An 18,660-nucleotide genomic window follows, 5' to 3' on the forward strand; every position below is an offset into this window, starting at 1 on the left:
GTCCCCCAAGGCTCTGTCCTCGGACCCCTCCTCTTCTCCATCTACACCTCCTCCCTTGGCAAACTAATACACTCCCACGGCTTCAATTACCATCTCTATGCTGACTACACACAAATTTACCTCTCCCCCATCTCACACCACCTGAACAACATAGACTGGATGTCGCTCCATTTCCTCAAACTTAACCTGTCCAAAACAGAGCTCCTGGTACAAGCCACGCTAGTAAAGCTGAACACATTTCGTCCCTGACTGGCAAAAAGTTACAATGCTGAGGTATGCCTGAGCTCAGCCAATCTAGAATCAACTTGCTTTAGAACAGCACATATGCTGTATGTTTTACCCAGAACATATTTACTGGTGCTGTCCCCCTCCAATTGTCCTGTGAATGATCATGTGCTTTAGACAAGAACAAGTGAATCAAATGTACTTGGACCTGAGTAATGCAAACTTTTTGGATCCATATGAGCAGCATACCCTTTCCAGGATGCTCTTTTTCTGTTCTTCTTTAAAGTCCTCTTTCTTTACTTTAAACGATTTACATAAAACTTCCAGTTTGGTGGGATCAGCCTGAAGGTGGACATCTGAACCTTTATCATAGGCCTCCCAGGCAAACACTAGATAAGAAAAAAACATGATCATAGCGTTACAGAGCAAATGTTAGCTATTACCTGTCATAAAATGTTGTCAAGAACAATATTTATTATATAGCTATTCCTCGCTTTAGTAAAATCAGAATTAGGGATGGATATATAAATTTCATAAACTTTATATTTCTTTACGTGTTTCCATACACTTGAAATAACATTGAAAATTTACTTAAATAGGAGTTCCAAATACTGTAGCTGCTGTCTTTAAATATCAGCATATATTAAATATAACCTGTCCAGAGGTCCAGCACTGCTGTCATATTCACTATCCTCCGGGTTCCCAGCACCGGCATTGCAAGTAAGGGAAACCGGAAAATAAAGCTTTGCGGCTTCACTGCTGGTTTCCTACTGCGCATGCCACGTTGTGCCTTGTGATTGGTCCTGTAGTCTTCAGGGGGAAGGCGCCGCTGTGAACGGAGCCAGAAGTGGGAGCGGGCACCTATCAAAACCAGGTATCTGCTCCCCCCCCCCCCCCCCCCAAAAAAAAGTGCTAAATGTGGCAGGGGAGGGTGCAAACAAGAAAAGCTTCCCCTTTTGGGTGGAGCTCCACTTTAAGTATAAAGTGAGTGCTTCTATATAGACAATATGGTATCAATCTTTCCAGAGTGTACTAACCATCTGACAGATGACATGAATGTATCTTCTCAGCAGTATAAACAGCAGTGAGACTGGTAAGGGCATTATTTACAAGTGAACAGTGAAAGGTAAGATTTCTTCCTGCTATGATAAAGAGACACTGCCAAAAGGCAAGTTTTGATCAACTGGCTGCCACCATAAGACAAGAAAACGCATAATACCCCCAAACTTCAGTAAGGGCTCATTGTTGGTGGGTGATCTTTTCATAAGCTGCAGTTTTGCATAAAAAAACATGCATGTGAATGGCAAATTGGAGCATTTGTCAAAAGATACTGTTTGACCTGCTTTGCCTGCAGTTCAATTGCACCTCAATAGGCCATTCTGCAAACAGATGCAGCACAATGCTAAGAAAGTCAAATACAGCCTCTGACATGCCAGGTGTACTGCTTAATTATTGAAAGTTAAATGGAATTTGCTAACCTGCATTTGATGTGCCTTCTCAACACATATTAAAACAGGGCCTGTCAACATGAGCACTAACATGCACAATTCCAAATTAGAATAAATGACTGAATAAGAAATTTTACTTACATTGAGTCTGTGCCATAGCAATTGTGTCTCCAGTATAACGTACAAAATTATCACCAGCATAGCTGACACTGTAAAGAAAGTCCAAGATCACCAATAAGATAAAAGACAGTTATATATTGTAAAAGACCAACTTCACATTTTTTTCACCTAAAACTGCCACCTGCTGTTCAAATATGAAACTGTAGCTCACCAATTTACGATTATGGTCTATGAACACTCCTGAGGATTATTTATACAGTAGTATGCAGACTATGCAATTGAAATGCATGCAGTATGGCAAAAAACTATTTTAAACAGGATTTGCTGATTTTATTCTGCATTCTTGACATGGTTGCAACCATGATGGTTTCATCGTAGCAATTCAAAAAAAGACAATAATTTTTTTTCAAAATAAAATTCAGTTCTACTGGCTCAAAACCATTAAAAATCAATGTGCAGCTTTTCAAAACACAGTGTGCAGCAGCTCAATGGCAGGACCAACAGTTTAATACCCTCTGACAGGCTACATCTTTAGTACACAATTAAAATCAATCACATTTAAATTAGTCACATACTCATCTGGATTTTTTCCTGCATCAGCATATGGATTTTCCCTCATGGCTCTGGTTTTGGGATCGTAGTATGCAGAGTTTGGATTCAGATTTCTTAAGTACTACAGGGATATGAAAAAAAATATTAAAAATATAAAAAACTAAAATTAGATCAAAATACTATTGCATACAAATAAAACAGGCTTGCTGTTTAGTATTACAATCATTCACATTTTACCTTGGCAGTATCTTCACGAATGCGCAGGTTTCTGACTGTAATTCGTCGCTTGGAATCAAAGTTCTGTCCCGGCATATCAATATCATCTGCATATTTATCTTCATCCTCATCTTCACTGTTACGGTCTCTCTCCTAAAAAGTTTGATAGAAGAATTATTAGGACTAAGTTATAAATGCAAGGGATAAATAGGTAAATAGAAATATATATATGTACCTATCCATCTATCTTTGATATTAGCTTTGGAGTTAAATTACTCTTTAGCTGTATAGGAATCTAAACAGAAGCTCCAGTCAAAATGTTTTTTTAGATACCACTGTCTACACACACTATTTTTTCTGCAGTCTGGGCTCTATCACTTTTCACCAAGCTATATGGCTGCTTTACCTAAACCTTTTCAGTCATTCACCACTAACTAAAGAGTAGCTAGGTACCCACACAGGGTACCTAGGAGGCACAACAGAAGCTGGTTGCTTACAGTGCTGTGTCCATGCAAAATTAAAAAGCAGTTTGAAGTTGTTTCAGTTGTAACTCAGACTAAATTTTTTTTTATTGAGTTTGGATAGATTGCTGTAGCATTCACAGCCTATGCCAATTTTTCTTTTATTTGATACCCGAATCTACACTGGAGAGATATCCTTTAACTTCCTATACTTGGAATCACAGTCACAGAGTTAGAAAGTGAAGAGAAACCCTCTACAATTGTACACAGCAAAAAACCTGAGAAAGCTAAAGTGCTACTTTAAATATGATGTTGGAGTAGCATAAAGGGAAGAAGGCAAACCGTAAACACCCTCTTCAGTTACTCTGCTCAGATGCCAATACAAAAACAGCCACACTGTCAATATGATTTCAAATTCCCTGTGATCTGCAGGATATGAAGACTGTTTAATAGTGATTGTAAATTACATACTTTTCAGTGCAAATAAATGTAAGATTTAATATTTGGATGTTGCGTTCTTTAAAACTTTGCAAAACAAAGAATGCTCATTTAAATGCAAACAGAACCATCCAATAAGGTTCACTGAAAACCATTCAGTTTATACTGGCCCAAATCAGCTCCTAAACTGATAGGCCAACATAGGCCAAGTGATGGCTCATCATAGAATGTTGCAGTCCTTAGGCAGGGAGTATGGGATACTAAAAAAAGCTTAAGCATATATCTTTTGCTGTAGTGAAATTATGTTCCTGCATATCTAATAATAATTGTAATAACTCACACTATTCTTGAAATATATTACATCTTTCACAATGCCAAGAAAAACTATAATATGTGTTATTATTAACATAATAGTCCAAACTGCGATCTCAGTATCCAAACACGGTCAATGGTTTTTAGCAGGTGGGTAGTTCATTTATGCAGTAAGTGGACTCTAGCAGATGAAGTAATCAACTTGCTTCCAGTATTTTGCCCAATCCAAAAGTTTGGTTTTTGTAAGTGTTCCCCATGTTTGCTAGGCAGGCAAGCAGAACAGTGCCCCGGGGGGAGAGATCTCGCCTCCACAATGCACAGCAGAAGACAACAGCAGGAGTCTTGCCAGATCTACTCAAAAGCTGAAATGTCTGCTGTTGATGCAATAACCCTTCATTAAGTACCACTTCCTTGAAATTGCAAATTCATGGAACTTTGTGCTCCGTAAAGATAATGCTAGTTTATTATCATCGTGACAAGGTCAAACTAAGTATACATATTATCCAAGTAGGAAAAAAGCTTACGGTCTGGGCATTCTGTTCCTCTTCTCCCCACAGGTGTCTTGGGGAGCTCTGGAGTAAAGAAAGCAAGATGGGTGACAAAGAAAATACAAGGTCAAGCTTAGAGAAGAGTTGGGCCGTTACCCTATTAAGGTAACCACCTATACTAGTGTCCATGCAGAAGAATCTAGGATTATCACTTTTGCAGGGTATATGTAATGACACTCATGATCCATGAATACATTTTTATTTTACCAGGACCCAAGAGATGTGTAAGACTCCACAGCAGTTATTTAAGTTAAAATGTCTAATAAGCCAGCATGTAGACAACAATGTTATAAATACCACCTACATGTTCAGAAACACTGAATGGGTGGAAAAACTCAACAGAATAGGGCTTTCACACACATACTGCATCTACAAGATTTACCAACTTTCAGGGTCTGATAAACACATTTCAGCATCTTGAGAACTATGGTGGGTGTGATAATGCATTGTAAAAATGGATTAAAAGGTGTTATTATTTGCTACTGTCAGAGAAGTTTTTTTAGTTTGTCACACACAACACGTGCAAATAGCTAACTGATAACTTGAATAACATGAAACTTTAAAGCACAGCGAGTTTTGGACAGAAGGGAAAGGGTTAGGTTTACACAATATTGCAATCTTTGTGCTCAATGGAGAGAATTCCACTCACTTCCTGTCAAGAGGCCAGGGTATTACAGAGACAGGAGGTGGTGGAAAGTCTTTCCAATGTAGATAGAGAGCAGCAAAATATTTTATCTGGCAAAGGTTAGAGTCTTTGCAAGTTATTTAATGCTGTCTGTGTCTTTCTGTGCAAGAGATTCCTATTCCGCCTCATTTCTTGTCCAGGTGTCACAGAGATAGAAAGTGAGGTGAAATCTCCCCAAAAGAATCAGACCGCAATAAAAACATGACAGAAATTCAAATCTTTCTTCACTTGAAAATAGATAAAAACAAAAAAAAAGTTTTGACTAGAATTGGACTGTCAGAGAATAACAAAATGAGGTAATAAATAAACAAAAATAACTTGTGACCCTTCTGAACCTGGCATACTTTTACACTGCTAAAACATCCTCACTGGTAGCATGCAAATGAACTTTATATTTAGAACAATTTATGAAAAATTCACAGATGGTGTGTATTTGTAGGTTTAAGCTTGTTGGTTACTTATCACACACATAATCGGCCAATCATAAAATATTTACCACTTGTTCTGAAAGCTTTCCGGAGGCCAGCTCCTCTTGAAGTTTCTGGGCCTTCAATGTACGTTTTGCCTAGAAGGAGGACATATAGTTTCTGAGATTCATCATGGTACAATGGTTAATGTTTACCTATTTCACTGCCAGATATTTTCTTTTTTTTTTTGTTTCATTTTCCGCACACAAGCAAAGGTGGTGGTGGTGGTGGGGAGGAGGGAGTTTGAAACTAACCTTAGAAATCATTGTTTTAACAAAACAAAAAAGGGGGGGGCACAATGGACCATTTTCTGCCATTGCTCTTATATGTTTCTATTTTAAAATGTGCATTTTTGGTTTAAAAATTAGTTAAAATCCCCAAATGAATTTTTAGAAAGGAGAGGTCCTGTCAAATAAAATGAAAGTAGTTGGGTTTTTTATGTTGCTTGTTTGTACAAATGTTTAGTTTCAGGCAAAAAAAAAATTATAAATAATTTTATTGTATTATTAAATTCTCAGGTTTTTTGCTTAACATTATTGAGCACAATAAAATTAACATTTCCCGATAAACTATTTTTTGAAGTTCTTACCCCAGCACTTGCAGGTTACAGATTTCATAGTTGCTGGGTCTTGCTCTCTGAGAGCCATTTCACATATATGTGGATTGGATACAGTTTGAACCACATTCAATCCGCATGACATCTGGAAAAACATTGTTTCCTATGGTACCTGTTCACATATATCCATTGCACCGGTGGAGCGGATTCAGTGCAGTATAAAAAAAGAATCATGTCTGATTTCTGAGCAGTGCCCTCAGGTTCAGGTTGAGATTACAGGCTATTGACTTCTATGGGAACAGTTTCTAAACCACATATGTGTTAACAGAATAGAATCATGAGCTAATCCTGTCCTGAACCTGATATAAACATGAACCGCTAAACAACTACTAATCAAATAGCTGTGAAACCTGAGTTTCAATCCCTGCAGCACATGAGTGAATCAGCTTTCAGTGCTGATTCCCTAATAAACTTCCAGTCTTCACAGGAAAGAGTTAACATAGGACAGTGCAATCTCTAAACCAGTATCTTAGCTTAGAGAAAGGCGAGAGGAGGAGGGCGGAGGAGCAGCAGGGTGCCCTGCCATCCTAGGCTATGGGGGTTTGTTCTTCTATTGATGTACACAGTGTAGGTGTGCACTGCTTTATATCTTCTCCCCTATCTTCCTCTTCACACAGGGAAAGGAAATAGCATAAGTCATTGACTCTTGCTGCTGTCAATCAAATGCAGTAAGGAATGGTGGGACTAAGTCTTGCTGTGTGTCTATGGAGTTCAGCTCCATAAAATGCACACAGCTCAGGCGCAAGCATGCACTGTGTGCCCCCATAGCAAGCAGCTTCCTATAGGGTCACACAAAGAGGAGGAGCAGTGAAGATTGCCAGCGGTGTACCTCAGAAGAGGATGTTTGTGGCTGTTCTGTGCAATACTATTGCACAGAGCAGGCGAGTATAACATGTTTATTGACCCCTGATGGAGAACCAAAACAAAAATCATCGTACAGGGGATTTTTCATCCCCTGTGCGATGACAAATTAAAAAAAAAAAATATTTGAAAAAAATGAAAGTTACACCCGAGCACTTAAAATCCCACCCCTCCCCCCAAACAATATTTTAGCAACCGCAAACACATGAAAGTCGATTGCGTTACACATTACATATTGCGACACATACCAGAGTGAGAGCAATAATTCTAGTCCCACTATTCACTCTAATAATGAGACTTAGTTCTCATAATGCTAAACTGATGGCCAGTAGGGTCACCTATGGAAAATATAGGGTTTTAAAGTTTGTCGCCATTTCAAAAGCACATGCAATTTTAAGGTTTGGCATGTTGGTTATCTGTTTACCTTTATATTTGACAAAAAATTGGGTAATTTATTGAATTTTATGTGCCCTAAAATTAACTTTAGTGTATTTTTTTACTGGAATTTTGCATTTCAAAAACGGTTGCGCTACAAGGCTGTGACGTAAAAATATGGAACGACCACTATTTTACTCTCTAGGGAGACTGCTTTCAGAAAATATATAATGCTTTTGGGGGTTTTATGTAATCTTCATGCCTAAAATTATTTTTAAACATGTGGAAAAAAATGCAAAACCAGCTCTGGCAGCAAAAAGCTTGAATCAGCTGCTGAAACTGCTTACAAAAGTGCTTAAAGTGGTTGCAAACCCTTGCATATACCCAGAGAAGTGACTGGCCTCAGGCGATACACAGAAATGTATCCATGGACATCCTCTCAGAACCCGCCCCCTGCATGACCCCCCCCCCCACTTGTCCGTGACAACTGATAACGAGGTAAGATAAAAGGCCAATCACAGCGGCTTTTTACCATGTGATCAGCGGATCACAATGTAAATACAGTTGCCGGTTATCAGCTGCACTTTCTGCCGATAACCGGAAGATGTGACAGGGGAAATCTGCACTGATTATCAGTGCCACACAGCAATGCCGCCCAGCAGTGCCACCCATCAGTGCTGCGAGTCGGTTCTATCAGTCAGTGCAGCCCATCATTGCCGGCTATCAGTGCCCATAAGTGCCACCTATCAGTACCCATCATTGCTGCATAACAGTGCATCAGTGCCTCCTCATCAGTGCTACAAATCAGTGCCTCATCAATGCACATCAGAAGGAGAAAAAAAACCTGTCTGCAAACTGTTATAATAGAAAACAAAGAAAACTTTTTTTTTTTTAATTTTTTGCTCTTTTTTCATTTATAGTGCAAAAAAATAAAACCCCCAGTGGCGATTAAATATCACCAAAAGAAAGCTCTATATGTGTGAAAAAAAATATAAAAATTTCATATGGGTACAGTGTTGCATGACCGCGCATTTGTCATTCAAAGTGCAACAGCGCTGAAAGCTGAAAATTAGCCTGAGCAGGAAGGGGGTAGAAGTGCCCAGTAGGCAAGTGGTTAATAACACTGTTTAAATGACCCCCTTAGTATATGAAAATCAATAATGTTGACATACCAAGTCCACTTTAGCATGTTCTTCTACGATCTTCTGGTGTTCTTCTGGGTTATAGCCATTCCACCGGTCTCTTTTCCCATCATAATCCAACATAAGTTGTGGCTGCTCAAACTCATCTGGAGCAATATTCATGCCATTGAATTTTGCTCCAACTCTACGAGGTCTCTGCAAAGCAAACAAAGTATTCCAAATTGACAAAAACTCAGAAAATAAACCTTCTGGTAAAAGAAGTTCTCATGTAATGAAAGTCTAGTGCATGCACATAGAGAATCAATCCTGAGCTGTTTCAGCGACTGAACATTCACAACTTCTATACAGTAATTTTAACTGCAGATATGTAAAGTGTATCTAAACTGAAGAACAAAACTTTAATATTGCAGTTTATTACTTCTTAGCTGTGATGGCTGCATTAGTTTTCTATTTACAGGCTTCTTTCCTCCTATATTTTTACTTGGCTATCCTGCCAATAGCATATTTCCTATCCTATGGTGACAACACTCTCTCAACTACTGTATCTATTGTAAGGCACTATGGTAAAACAGCATTGACTCCCTGACAGGAAGGGTGTTAAGACAAAAGAACATCCTATCCCCTAATCTCCATGACAGAGAGTTCACAGACATGAACTGGGCAAGCCAAAAAACAGGCCTTGAAATAAAACTGCAGAGTGCACAGGAATGTACAAGCTCACTGGATTTAAGCACAATCAGCACATTTTTAAACAAAGCACTTTCAATGGTATCTTTAGCAGCCAAAAAAGGGAGCAATAGAAGTTCGCGGTTAGCGTTTACATACACTTTAAGCCAGGGGTCAGCAACCCATCGATCATGATCTACCTGTTGACTGCAGATAGGTAGACCGCGAACATGTCCCTTTACCCCTCTTTGCCCCAGCCTCGTTCGCTGCTGCTGTCATCCTCAGTGCACAGAGGAGAGTGTAGGACAGCACGGCTCAGGATGGAGGGCGGGAGGAGAAGCTGGCCAAATTAACTTTACATATTAACCAGCAGGTGATTGGTTGCTAAGCCAGTCGGAAGGAGAAGGGGGCCAGAGGTCACTGTTATGGGGAAAAGGAAGGGGGGGGCAGAGGACAATACTGGGGGTGGGGGGGAGGTGATTTGCAGATGACACTGCTATGGGCAGTGCCAACCGTGCCAACACCCTTCACATCACCCCCCCCCCCCCGCAGTGACCTTTGGCCCCCTTCTCCCCCCCCTCCCCAGCAGTGTCCTCTGCCCCCCTTTCCCCCATAGCAGTGACCTCTAGCCCCCCTTCCACCCCACCAGCAATGTCCTCTGCCTCCATTTCCCCCGTACAGTGACCTCTAGCCCCCCTGCCACCCCTTCCTACCAGCAGTGTCCACTGCCCCCTTTTCCCCCATAGCAGTGACCTCTAGCTCCCCTTCCCTCCCACCAGCAGTGTGCTCTGCCCCCCTTTCCCCCATAGCAGTGACCTCTGGCGGCGCCCCCCCCCCAGCATTGTCTTTTCCCTATAGCAATGACCTTTAGCCCCCCCATCCCCCACAGCAGCAGTGTCCTCTCACCCATCCCCCCCACCGCTTCCCTCCCATGGACAGGTATTTTAAAAATCTGATTTCCCAGCAAGTGGCTGGGGATCAGGATTCTTTTTGTTCCCCCCCCACCCTGGTGCCCTAAGGCAGCTGCCTAACCTTATGCTTAGGGCACCAGGGTAGCTGGGGGCGGGGGGGGGGGGGGTCCCAATCCCCAGGCACTTGCTGGAAGTTCAGATTTTTTAAATATTTGCCTTCCAACGATCCCCTTTATTGTCCTCCTGGAGCAGCTAAAAGCTAGTATCTCCTACTCGCCCTCCCACCAGCATACAGCTACTGGTGGAAAATCCAGGGAAAAAGTTCTAGTAAACGCCCCCCCACTGCCCCTCCTGTCCTTATCTCTCCTTTTTTCTACTGCCTGGCCACTCCCATTTCAACAGGGCTCCTAAAGAAATTGTGAAAAATATAAAAAATATAAAAATTTAAATTTACACCATCCACTGCCCTACTGACACCAACCTCTGCCCTACTGACACAGTCCACTGCTCTACCTACTGACAACAACCTCTGCCCTACTGGCAGACACTGTCCATTTTTAAGGTAGGCTAAGTTTGTCTTTTTACAGTGGCATTTGCTTTATTATATTTTTCTACATTTTCCTTGCTATTAAATTAGGCCTAGCTAGGTTTATTTTTTTTTTTAAATGGCGCTGAACCCCGGTGACCTTTGATCTCTTTCATGTTGTTCAGGTAGATCTCCACCTCTCAAAGGTTACCTTCACCTGCTTTAAGCCATTTTGAATGGAACAGGTCAGACCTGCATGGAAGTAGCAACTAGTGAAGGTGGACTGAAGCAAAAAGTTATCCAAAACATCTTATACCAAAACATGGACAGATGACATGAAAGCGACAGTAATTTATATTTTACAGTCACTTTCTCTAGCATCTGCTTTTCGGCACAATATAAAACTGTCCTTTAAACGAGTCCATAGTGGAACATCTAATAACAGAAATAACACAAATCTTCATAATTAATTCAAGTAATGTAATACATGCAAAATAAGGCACTAACCTCAAAGCAGTCCTTCTTCTTATGTGTCATAGAACCACAGTTCTCACAAGCTCCCTCTCGATATTTTGTTGCAATTGACCCCTTAAAATAAATAACACGTTATATCATTTGTTCAGATATTAGAACATATGTATAATAAAATGAAAAACTACTTTCTATTCACCTCCCTAACACCTTTCTTGAACCATTCTCCCATTTGTGAGAACTCCTTCTGCTTCTCATCCTGTGGCCTCTGGTGCTTTAGAGTGGGCCTTTTTGAAGGATCCACATACCAGGGGACTGAAGAAATATACTGAGGGATGTGAGGATTGATATCCCTGAAAACATAATAAAAAAGCATGATTATATTTTGTAGAACCAATGTTATCAGGATAAAGCTCAATAGAGCATATCCAGCACATTAGATGGAAAGGTTACATATATAGTACAGACAGAAGTCTTGCACCTATACATTTTGTTGTAGGCCGTAACAGTATGCAGAATAAAAATCCATGTTTCTTTTAAAACAAGATGCAGGATAGAAAAACTGTGTCAGAGCATCAGTCACACGACATAAGCACCCCCAACCCCTTATTTTATAAACCCAACAACACTAAGATGATCTCACAGTTTATAAATGAGATCACCATGGAAAGCACTGATTAGGTAGCCTTCTTAGGGGGGAGGATGTGAAGCACTGTTATCAGTGTCTCCGCATACAAGAAGTGAAATAAAACAAAAATTGTAGACAAGTAGTAATATTATTTTACAAGTATTTTTTTTTTTTACATAGGACTTGAGGGTGTTTACAGCTCAGCATACTAAGCTGTATGCAACTGTGCTTTTTAGATTTGATGTGGAAAGGTCCATTTCAAGGTATAAAGGTTATTTGATTTTTTTTTTACAATACTTACTTTCCTTCTTCATCTACTTCAGCGGGGGCATTACCCAACTTACGCTGTTCTTCTAGTTCCTTTTTCTTTCTCCAGTCTTCCCTCGTCATCTTTTTTGGCTCTTCCATGCCAGAAGCTTCACCTGGCACAGCAATGACTGTGCCTCCCGACATTTTGGGGTAACTGCCTAAATGAAAACAAAAAATGGAACACGACAACATGAATGGCAAAATCTAACCCAACAGAACTACAACTCAGCATATGACTTAATATCATACTCTGCAAAATTATCTCCTCCATAAACGTCTGTATGTTGGAATCCTCTCTACATATCTAATTAATCACCTAGTATTCAAAGTATACCTCCAACGAAAACGTTTTTTTTTTTCTAGTTTTGGATTAAAGCGGATTTGCATGTTTACTGTAACATTAAATAGTTTGTTTGGATCAAACAAGCCATTTCCTTCACTAATTGATGCAGCACATTTCAGCAATGTATGAACTGTATTGCAGTCTCAGCTACATACAGTACACAGTGCTGTGTTTCGGCTGTGGGAGGAGACCGTCTCGTCTCATACACAGAACAAAATAGAGTTGGTCTGATCAGTGCTTAGCCATTTATTGGCAGCTTTGTATTCTAGAAACGAATACAAAGCTTCCTCTGACTGACTGAAGTGGAGAGGCATAACATTATGAACCCCACCTCCTCCAATCAGAGGAAGCTTTGTAATCATAATTCGCATACAAAGCCACCAATGAATGGCTGCGCGCCACTCAGACCAACTCTGTGACAAAAATTTCTCCTCTCACAGCCAGAACACAGCACTGTGTACTGTATGTAGCTGAACCTACACTATATTGCCAAAAGTATTGGGATATCCCTCCAAATCACTGGATTCAGGTGTTCCAATCACCTCCATGGTCACAGGTGTATAAAATCAAGCACCTAGGCATGCAGACTACTTCCACAAACATTTGTGAAAGAATGGGTCGCTCACAGGAGCTCAGTGAATTCAAGTGTGGTACAGTGATAGGTTTCCACCTGCGCAGTAAGTCCATCCATGAAATTTCCTTGCTACTAAATATTCCACAAAAAATGCAGCCCCTTGAAGATGTCGGATGACGAAACGTGTAGGGCGGGGTTTAGTGGATGTGACGTCAGGGCGCTCCTCGAGACTGTCAGCTGTGATGGCAGTGAGGGAAGCTCGTCCCTGCTTTAGCTTTTTGAGACTGATATTGCTGGTGTCAGTTGCACACCTTTCTTGTGAGTGCATATTTAAGGCTACAATAAAAATTATCTTTGTTTTAATATACTGCACCATGATACTCTTCTTTGATTCCCCGAGAATTTCCAAAGTTATGAAGGCATGATGACCACTTGCAGTTAAGACTGTTCCATGTGTGCTGATTTGGCTGACTGCAGTCTATTGCTCCTGGATACTCCAACAGATCATCACTCCCAGAGCAATTGCTATTTTTGCTGATTTATAATTTGATCATCAAATAGCTCTGGTGAGTTTACCCATTTCATTCGGTGGTGGATTTTGCTACACGGTGTTTTTTCTTGTTTGAAGACATTTTATCAATCACTTATAATGGTGTTTGGACTTATATATGAATTACGGACATTTATAGATATATTTTTTATTTTACTTATGTATTTATTTGCATTTTCATGTGATTTGGTATTTAGCGCATTCCTTTATATATTTTTTGACACTTACCTTTTCTTTGGTTATGTTTGCAGCTTTATATATAATTTATTGGCGCTGTGTCTATATATTTACATAAATATTCCACAGTCAACTGTTAATGGTATAACAAAGTGGAAGCAACTGGGAACAACAGCAACTCAGCCACAAAGTGGTAGGCCACAACAAATGAGCAGGGTCAGTGTTTGCTGAAGCACACAGTGTGCAGAAGTTGCCAACTGTCTGCAGAGTCAATAGCTAATAACCTCCAAACTTTGTGTGGCCTTCAGATTAGCACAACAGTGTGTAGAGAGCGTCACGAATCACACTTCTCTGGCAATCCAATGGACGTTTCTGGGTTTGGCAGTTGCCAGGACAACAGTACAGTCTGACTGCATTGTTGCAAGTGTAAAGTTTGGTGGAGGGATTATGGTGTGGGGTTGTTTTTCAGGGGTTGGGCTTGGCCCATTAGTTCCAGTGAAGGGAACTCTTAAGGTGTCAGCATGCCAAGACATTTTGGACAATTTCATGCTTCCAACTTTGTGGGAACAGTTTGGGGATGGCCCTTCCTGTTCCAACATGACTGCGCACCAGTGCACAAAGCAAGGTCCATAAAGACATGGATGAGCAAGTTCGGGATGGAGGAACTTGACTGGTCTACACAGAGTCCCGACCTCAACCCGATAGAACACCTTTAGGATGAATTAGAGCGGAGACTGCGAGCCAGGCCTTCTTGTCTGACATCAGTGCCTGACCTCACAAATGCACTTCTGGAAGAATCGTCAAACATTCCCGTAGACACACTCCTAAACCTTGTGGACAGCCTTCCCAGAAGAGTTGGAGCTGTTATAGCTACAAAGGGTGAGCTAACTCAATATTGAACCCTACGGACTAAGACTGGGATGCGATTAAAGTTCATGTGCGTATAAAGGCAAAATGCATTTAAAAGGCACATGCATATTCACACAACCCATTAAAGGCACATACCGTGTTTTTAAGTTTTTATGTTCTGCTGACCAGGAGCATATATGCGGTCTCTCACCGGGTGGGATTGACCGCGGAGTACTAATTCAACAGTTTACTGTGCTAACAGTGTGCTCCCAGCACAGAAATGAACAGGTACCGGAAAGTTCCCAATGTATAACTGCGATAGCGTGCTTTTGATTATGTGACCACCAATCACAGGGATCACATGATCAGAATACCTGCTTCCTGGCATTTAGATCCCCTTAACCACTTGCCCTCTGGAAGGTTTTACCCCCTTCATGACCAGGCCATCTTTAGCCATTTGCAGCTGCGCTATTTTAACTGATAATTGCGGGATCATGCAATGCTGTACCCAAATGAAATTTATGTCCTTTTCACACAAATATAGCTTTCATTTGGTGGTATTTAATCACCAATGTTTTTTTTAATTAAATAAACAAAAAAAAAAATATTTTTTTTTACTCTCTGCTATAAAACATATTCAATAAATTTATATGGAGAAGAAACAGCGAGATCGTTCCCTCTGTACAGAGCCCTGTGTTGATTGTCAACACAGGATTCTGGGCTGTGATTGGACACAGCCGATCAGCAGGTCCCGGCTATGAATCATTGGCCGGGATCTGCTGACAAACTCCCACTGAGTTGGCGGGCGAGATGCACATGTACCCAGAGGAGACCAGCGACCTACAGGTATGTCACTGTACCTGTACAGGCCACCTGTCCACAGTACATTGTGGGTGGTATGCAAGTGGTTAACCACTTGCTTACAGGGCACTTTTGTTCCCTTCCTGCCCAAGCCAATTTTCAGCTTTCAGCGCTGTCACACTTTGAATGACAATTGTGCGGTCATATAACACTGTACCCATATGACATTTTTATAATTATTTTCACACAAATAGAGCTTTCTTTAACCGCCGCCCGCCATATCAGGAAATGACGGATGGGCGGTGATTCTCTTGTTCTGGGAGGACGTCATATGATGTCCTCCCACTCTAACCACGTGTGCACGCCCCTGGGGGTGCGCAGAGCGGCGATCGGTGGTGCTCTGTGTCCCTGGGACACAGTGGATCACCGATCAGCAGAAAGAGCTGATGACTTCGGCTCTGTCATGTGATCAGCTGTGTCCAATCACAGCTGATCGCATGTAAATAAGGAAATGCCGCTTATTGGCATTCCTCTCCTCACGAGCTCTCACATCGACAGCTTGTGAGGAGAGGAGAGACGGTAATCAGTATTCCTCAGAGGGGACATCTACATTGATCATCAGGGCACTGATGATCAGTGCCCTGATGATCAGTGTAGCCACATCACTGCCACCTGTTAGTGTCCATCAATGCCACCTGTTAGAGCACATCAATGCCACATATCAGTGCCAACCAGTGCACATCAATGCCACATATCAGTGCCCATCACAGCTGCCTTTCAGTGCCAGCTATCAGTGCCAGTCAGTGCTGCCTAACAGTGCCCGTCAGTGCCACCTAACAGTGCCATATGAGTACTGCCTTTCTGTGTCCATCAGTGATGTCTGTCAATGCCCATCAGTGCCACCTACCAGTGCCTCCTCATTAGTGTCCATCACTCCAGCCATCAGTGCCCATCACTGCAGCCTCATTAGAGCATATCAGTGAAGGAGAATAATTGCTCATTTACAAAATTTTATAACAGAAACTAAGAAAAAAAACTTTTTTTCCCCAACATTTTCAGTTGTTTTTGGTTTGTTTAGCAAAAAATTAAAAACCCTGAGGGGATTAAATACCACCAAAAAAAAGCTCTGTCTCAAAAAAATTATAAAAATTTCATATGGGTAGAGTATTGCATGACCGTGCAATTGTCATTCAATGTGCGACAGAGCTAAAAGCTGAAATATTGTCTGGGCAGGAAGGAGGTGAAAGTGCCCGGTAGACAAGTGGTTAAAAAAAAAATTGTTTTCATAGTTTTTATTTTAAAACTATAACATTTTGCAAACAGGTGATTTTCCACCTTCACTGATGTGCGTTGATGAGGCTGCACTGATGAAATAGCACTGATAGTCTACACTTATGAGGCAGCTCTGCTGACGTGGCACTAGTGGGCATTGATGAGGAGGCACAGATGGGCACTGGTAGGCAGCAATGATGGGCACTTGTGGGGCTGCACTAATAATCAGTGCCCTGATTATCAGTGTAGATGTCTTTTTTCACACTTGCTGGTTATTGGTAGTACTGCTGATAACTGGCAAGTGTGTTTACATCATGATCAGCTTTGATTGGACATTGCTGATCAGGTGGTAAACAGCCATTGTGATTGGCTCTTAAGGCTCAGGTCACACTAGCTTTGTCAGCAGGTGTCGGACAGACTTTTGGGAAGCATCTTTAACGCTTCTCAAATGCCTATGAAAATTCTGCACATAGTGCTGTTCACACTGAAGCATCGTGTTGCGTTGCAGCAAAACTGATGCCTCGTGTCAAGTCAGGAGGAGTTGAAGCTTCCCATTTATGTCTATGGTGCCGCTCCACAAACGCCTGGCAGGCGTTTGCGGTACAGTTGCGGTGCGGTTGCAAAGTTTTACTCCCATTTAACTTCATTATAGGCGTTTGTGGTGCGATTTTAACGCTTGGCAAATGCCTATCAACCGCCTCAAAACAGCGCATAAAAACGCTTCCCAAATGCCAGTCAAACGCTATAGGGGCGTTTGGCAAGAATTAGAAATAAAGTCAAGTGTGAACGAGCCCTTACTGTGACATGAGAACACCGCGAGCGCGGTTCTGGGAGGACGTCATATGACGCCTTCCCAGAACTGGACAACTGCGCTGTAACGGTAATTCGGCTATAGTGTGGTCAGTAAATAGAGGAAAGGAGTTAAATGCATGTGAAAGCCATGCGTTTTTGCTGCATTAAAAAACACGCTTGACTGCATCTGGTGTAAATGAGCCCCCTAAAGCCAGCTGACTGTAATGAGACGGGAAGAAGGCAAAAGCAGAGTATTTGTACCCCAGTGGGACCCTCACATGTACGCGGTGGGTGTGGGTGTGTGTGTGTGTGTATGTATGTATGTATATATATATATATAAACACCTACATACAAACACATATAGTCGTACATCCATTTCCCCCTCACACTCCTCGGTAGATAGTTACATACACCGCCCATTCGTATGATAAACTCACCGGACACACCAACCACAGACACAAGCTCCAGTCGCTTTTACCTAGGAAGCGGAAGCGATACCATAACCCGGAAGTGAGGCAATCCAACAACAACTGGGAGGAATGCTCCATTGACACGCCCCTGCAGCTGTAACCCCTGAGTTGCTGGAAATGATGGGTTCCTAGAGGATGGTTTCGCGTTGTTCTCGGCAGTAGTGCTTTTGTGTTGGTGGTACTTGTGTGGTGAACGTGTCATCGCGGAATATGTTCCATTCCTTGTAATATGCACATATGATGGAGTATGTCGCTGCAGAATGTTAACTAGGTCTTGCATTCACTCACATTTAGGTTGGTGGTTTTTAAAGGCAGTGTGTTGGGCTTAGTTCACACAGGTGTGGAAGCAACCTGTATGTATGTTACCTATGTAACATACTTATGGTTGATTGATCCGCCCACATCATGTGTATGCTGTGATAGGCACCAGGAAAGGAAAATTACGGAAAGGTAAATATTTTATTTTTCCCACTTTCCTGGAGCCTTCATGGCAGCATACACACGATGTTGGAGAATCAATCAACCATGTGTATGTTGCCGTGGATAGGCACCAGGAAAGGAAAATGATGAAAAGGTAAGTATCCAATTTTCCATTTGAATGCACCTAAAGCATGGCCACGGATCAGATGGACGTAGTGGTCCTTACACCCCTCAGCGAAAAAAAGCTGTCTTCACTGGTGTGGTGTTTGTGAAACTGTGTGCAGGCTACCTGTTCAAATCAGCTACACCAAGCGCAAACCGACTGTGTTCTGGCCTGTGCGTGGGTCCTGCAAGGATGTACATTGGGGGCTGTGTTTGGAGATTCATCTGCCTGTCATTGATTTGAACAGGCTGTCCACACCAAACACCTGGGT

At 41.6% G+C, this 18,660-nt stretch overlaps 1 protein-coding gene across 1 annotated transcript in view; it reads right to left on the reverse strand.

Moving 5' to 3' along the window:
• SLU7 (spliceosome associated SLU7) overlaps positions 1-17,852 on the reverse strand; it is a 25,109-nt gene extending 7,257 nt beyond the window's left edge. Inside the window, exons 1-11 of the mRNA XM_089662510.1 lie at positions 17,774-17,852; positions 11,970-12,135; positions 11,240-11,393; positions 11,077-11,157; positions 8,497-8,661; positions 5,502-5,570; positions 4,297-4,344; positions 2,583-2,714; positions 2,369-2,466; positions 1,815-1,882; positions 475-614 (exon numbers count right to left, since the gene is read on the reverse strand). Of these exons, the coding sequence (XP_089518636.1) occupies positions 475-614; positions 1,815-1,882; positions 2,369-2,466; positions 2,583-2,714; positions 4,297-4,344; positions 5,502-5,570; positions 8,497-8,661; positions 11,077-11,157; positions 11,240-11,393; positions 11,970-12,121 (1,107 nt within the window). The 5' untranslated portion in view covers positions 12,122-12,135; positions 17,774-17,852. The remainder of the gene's footprint in view (positions 1-474; positions 615-1,814; positions 1,883-2,368; positions 2,467-2,582; positions 2,715-4,296; positions 4,345-5,501; positions 5,571-8,496; positions 8,662-11,076; positions 11,158-11,239; positions 11,394-11,969; positions 12,136-17,773) is intronic.
• Positions 17,853-18,660: the final 808 nt, after the last annotated feature.

The sequence above is a fragment of the Staurois parvus genome, unplaced genomic scaffold, assembly GCF_062004578.1.
Source record: "Staurois parvus isolate SC_StPar_1 unplaced genomic scaffold, SC_StPar_1.0 ptg000006l, whole genome shotgun sequence".
In the NCBI taxonomy this organism is placed as follows: Eukaryota; Metazoa; Chordata; class Amphibia; order Anura; family Ranidae; genus Staurois; species Staurois parvus.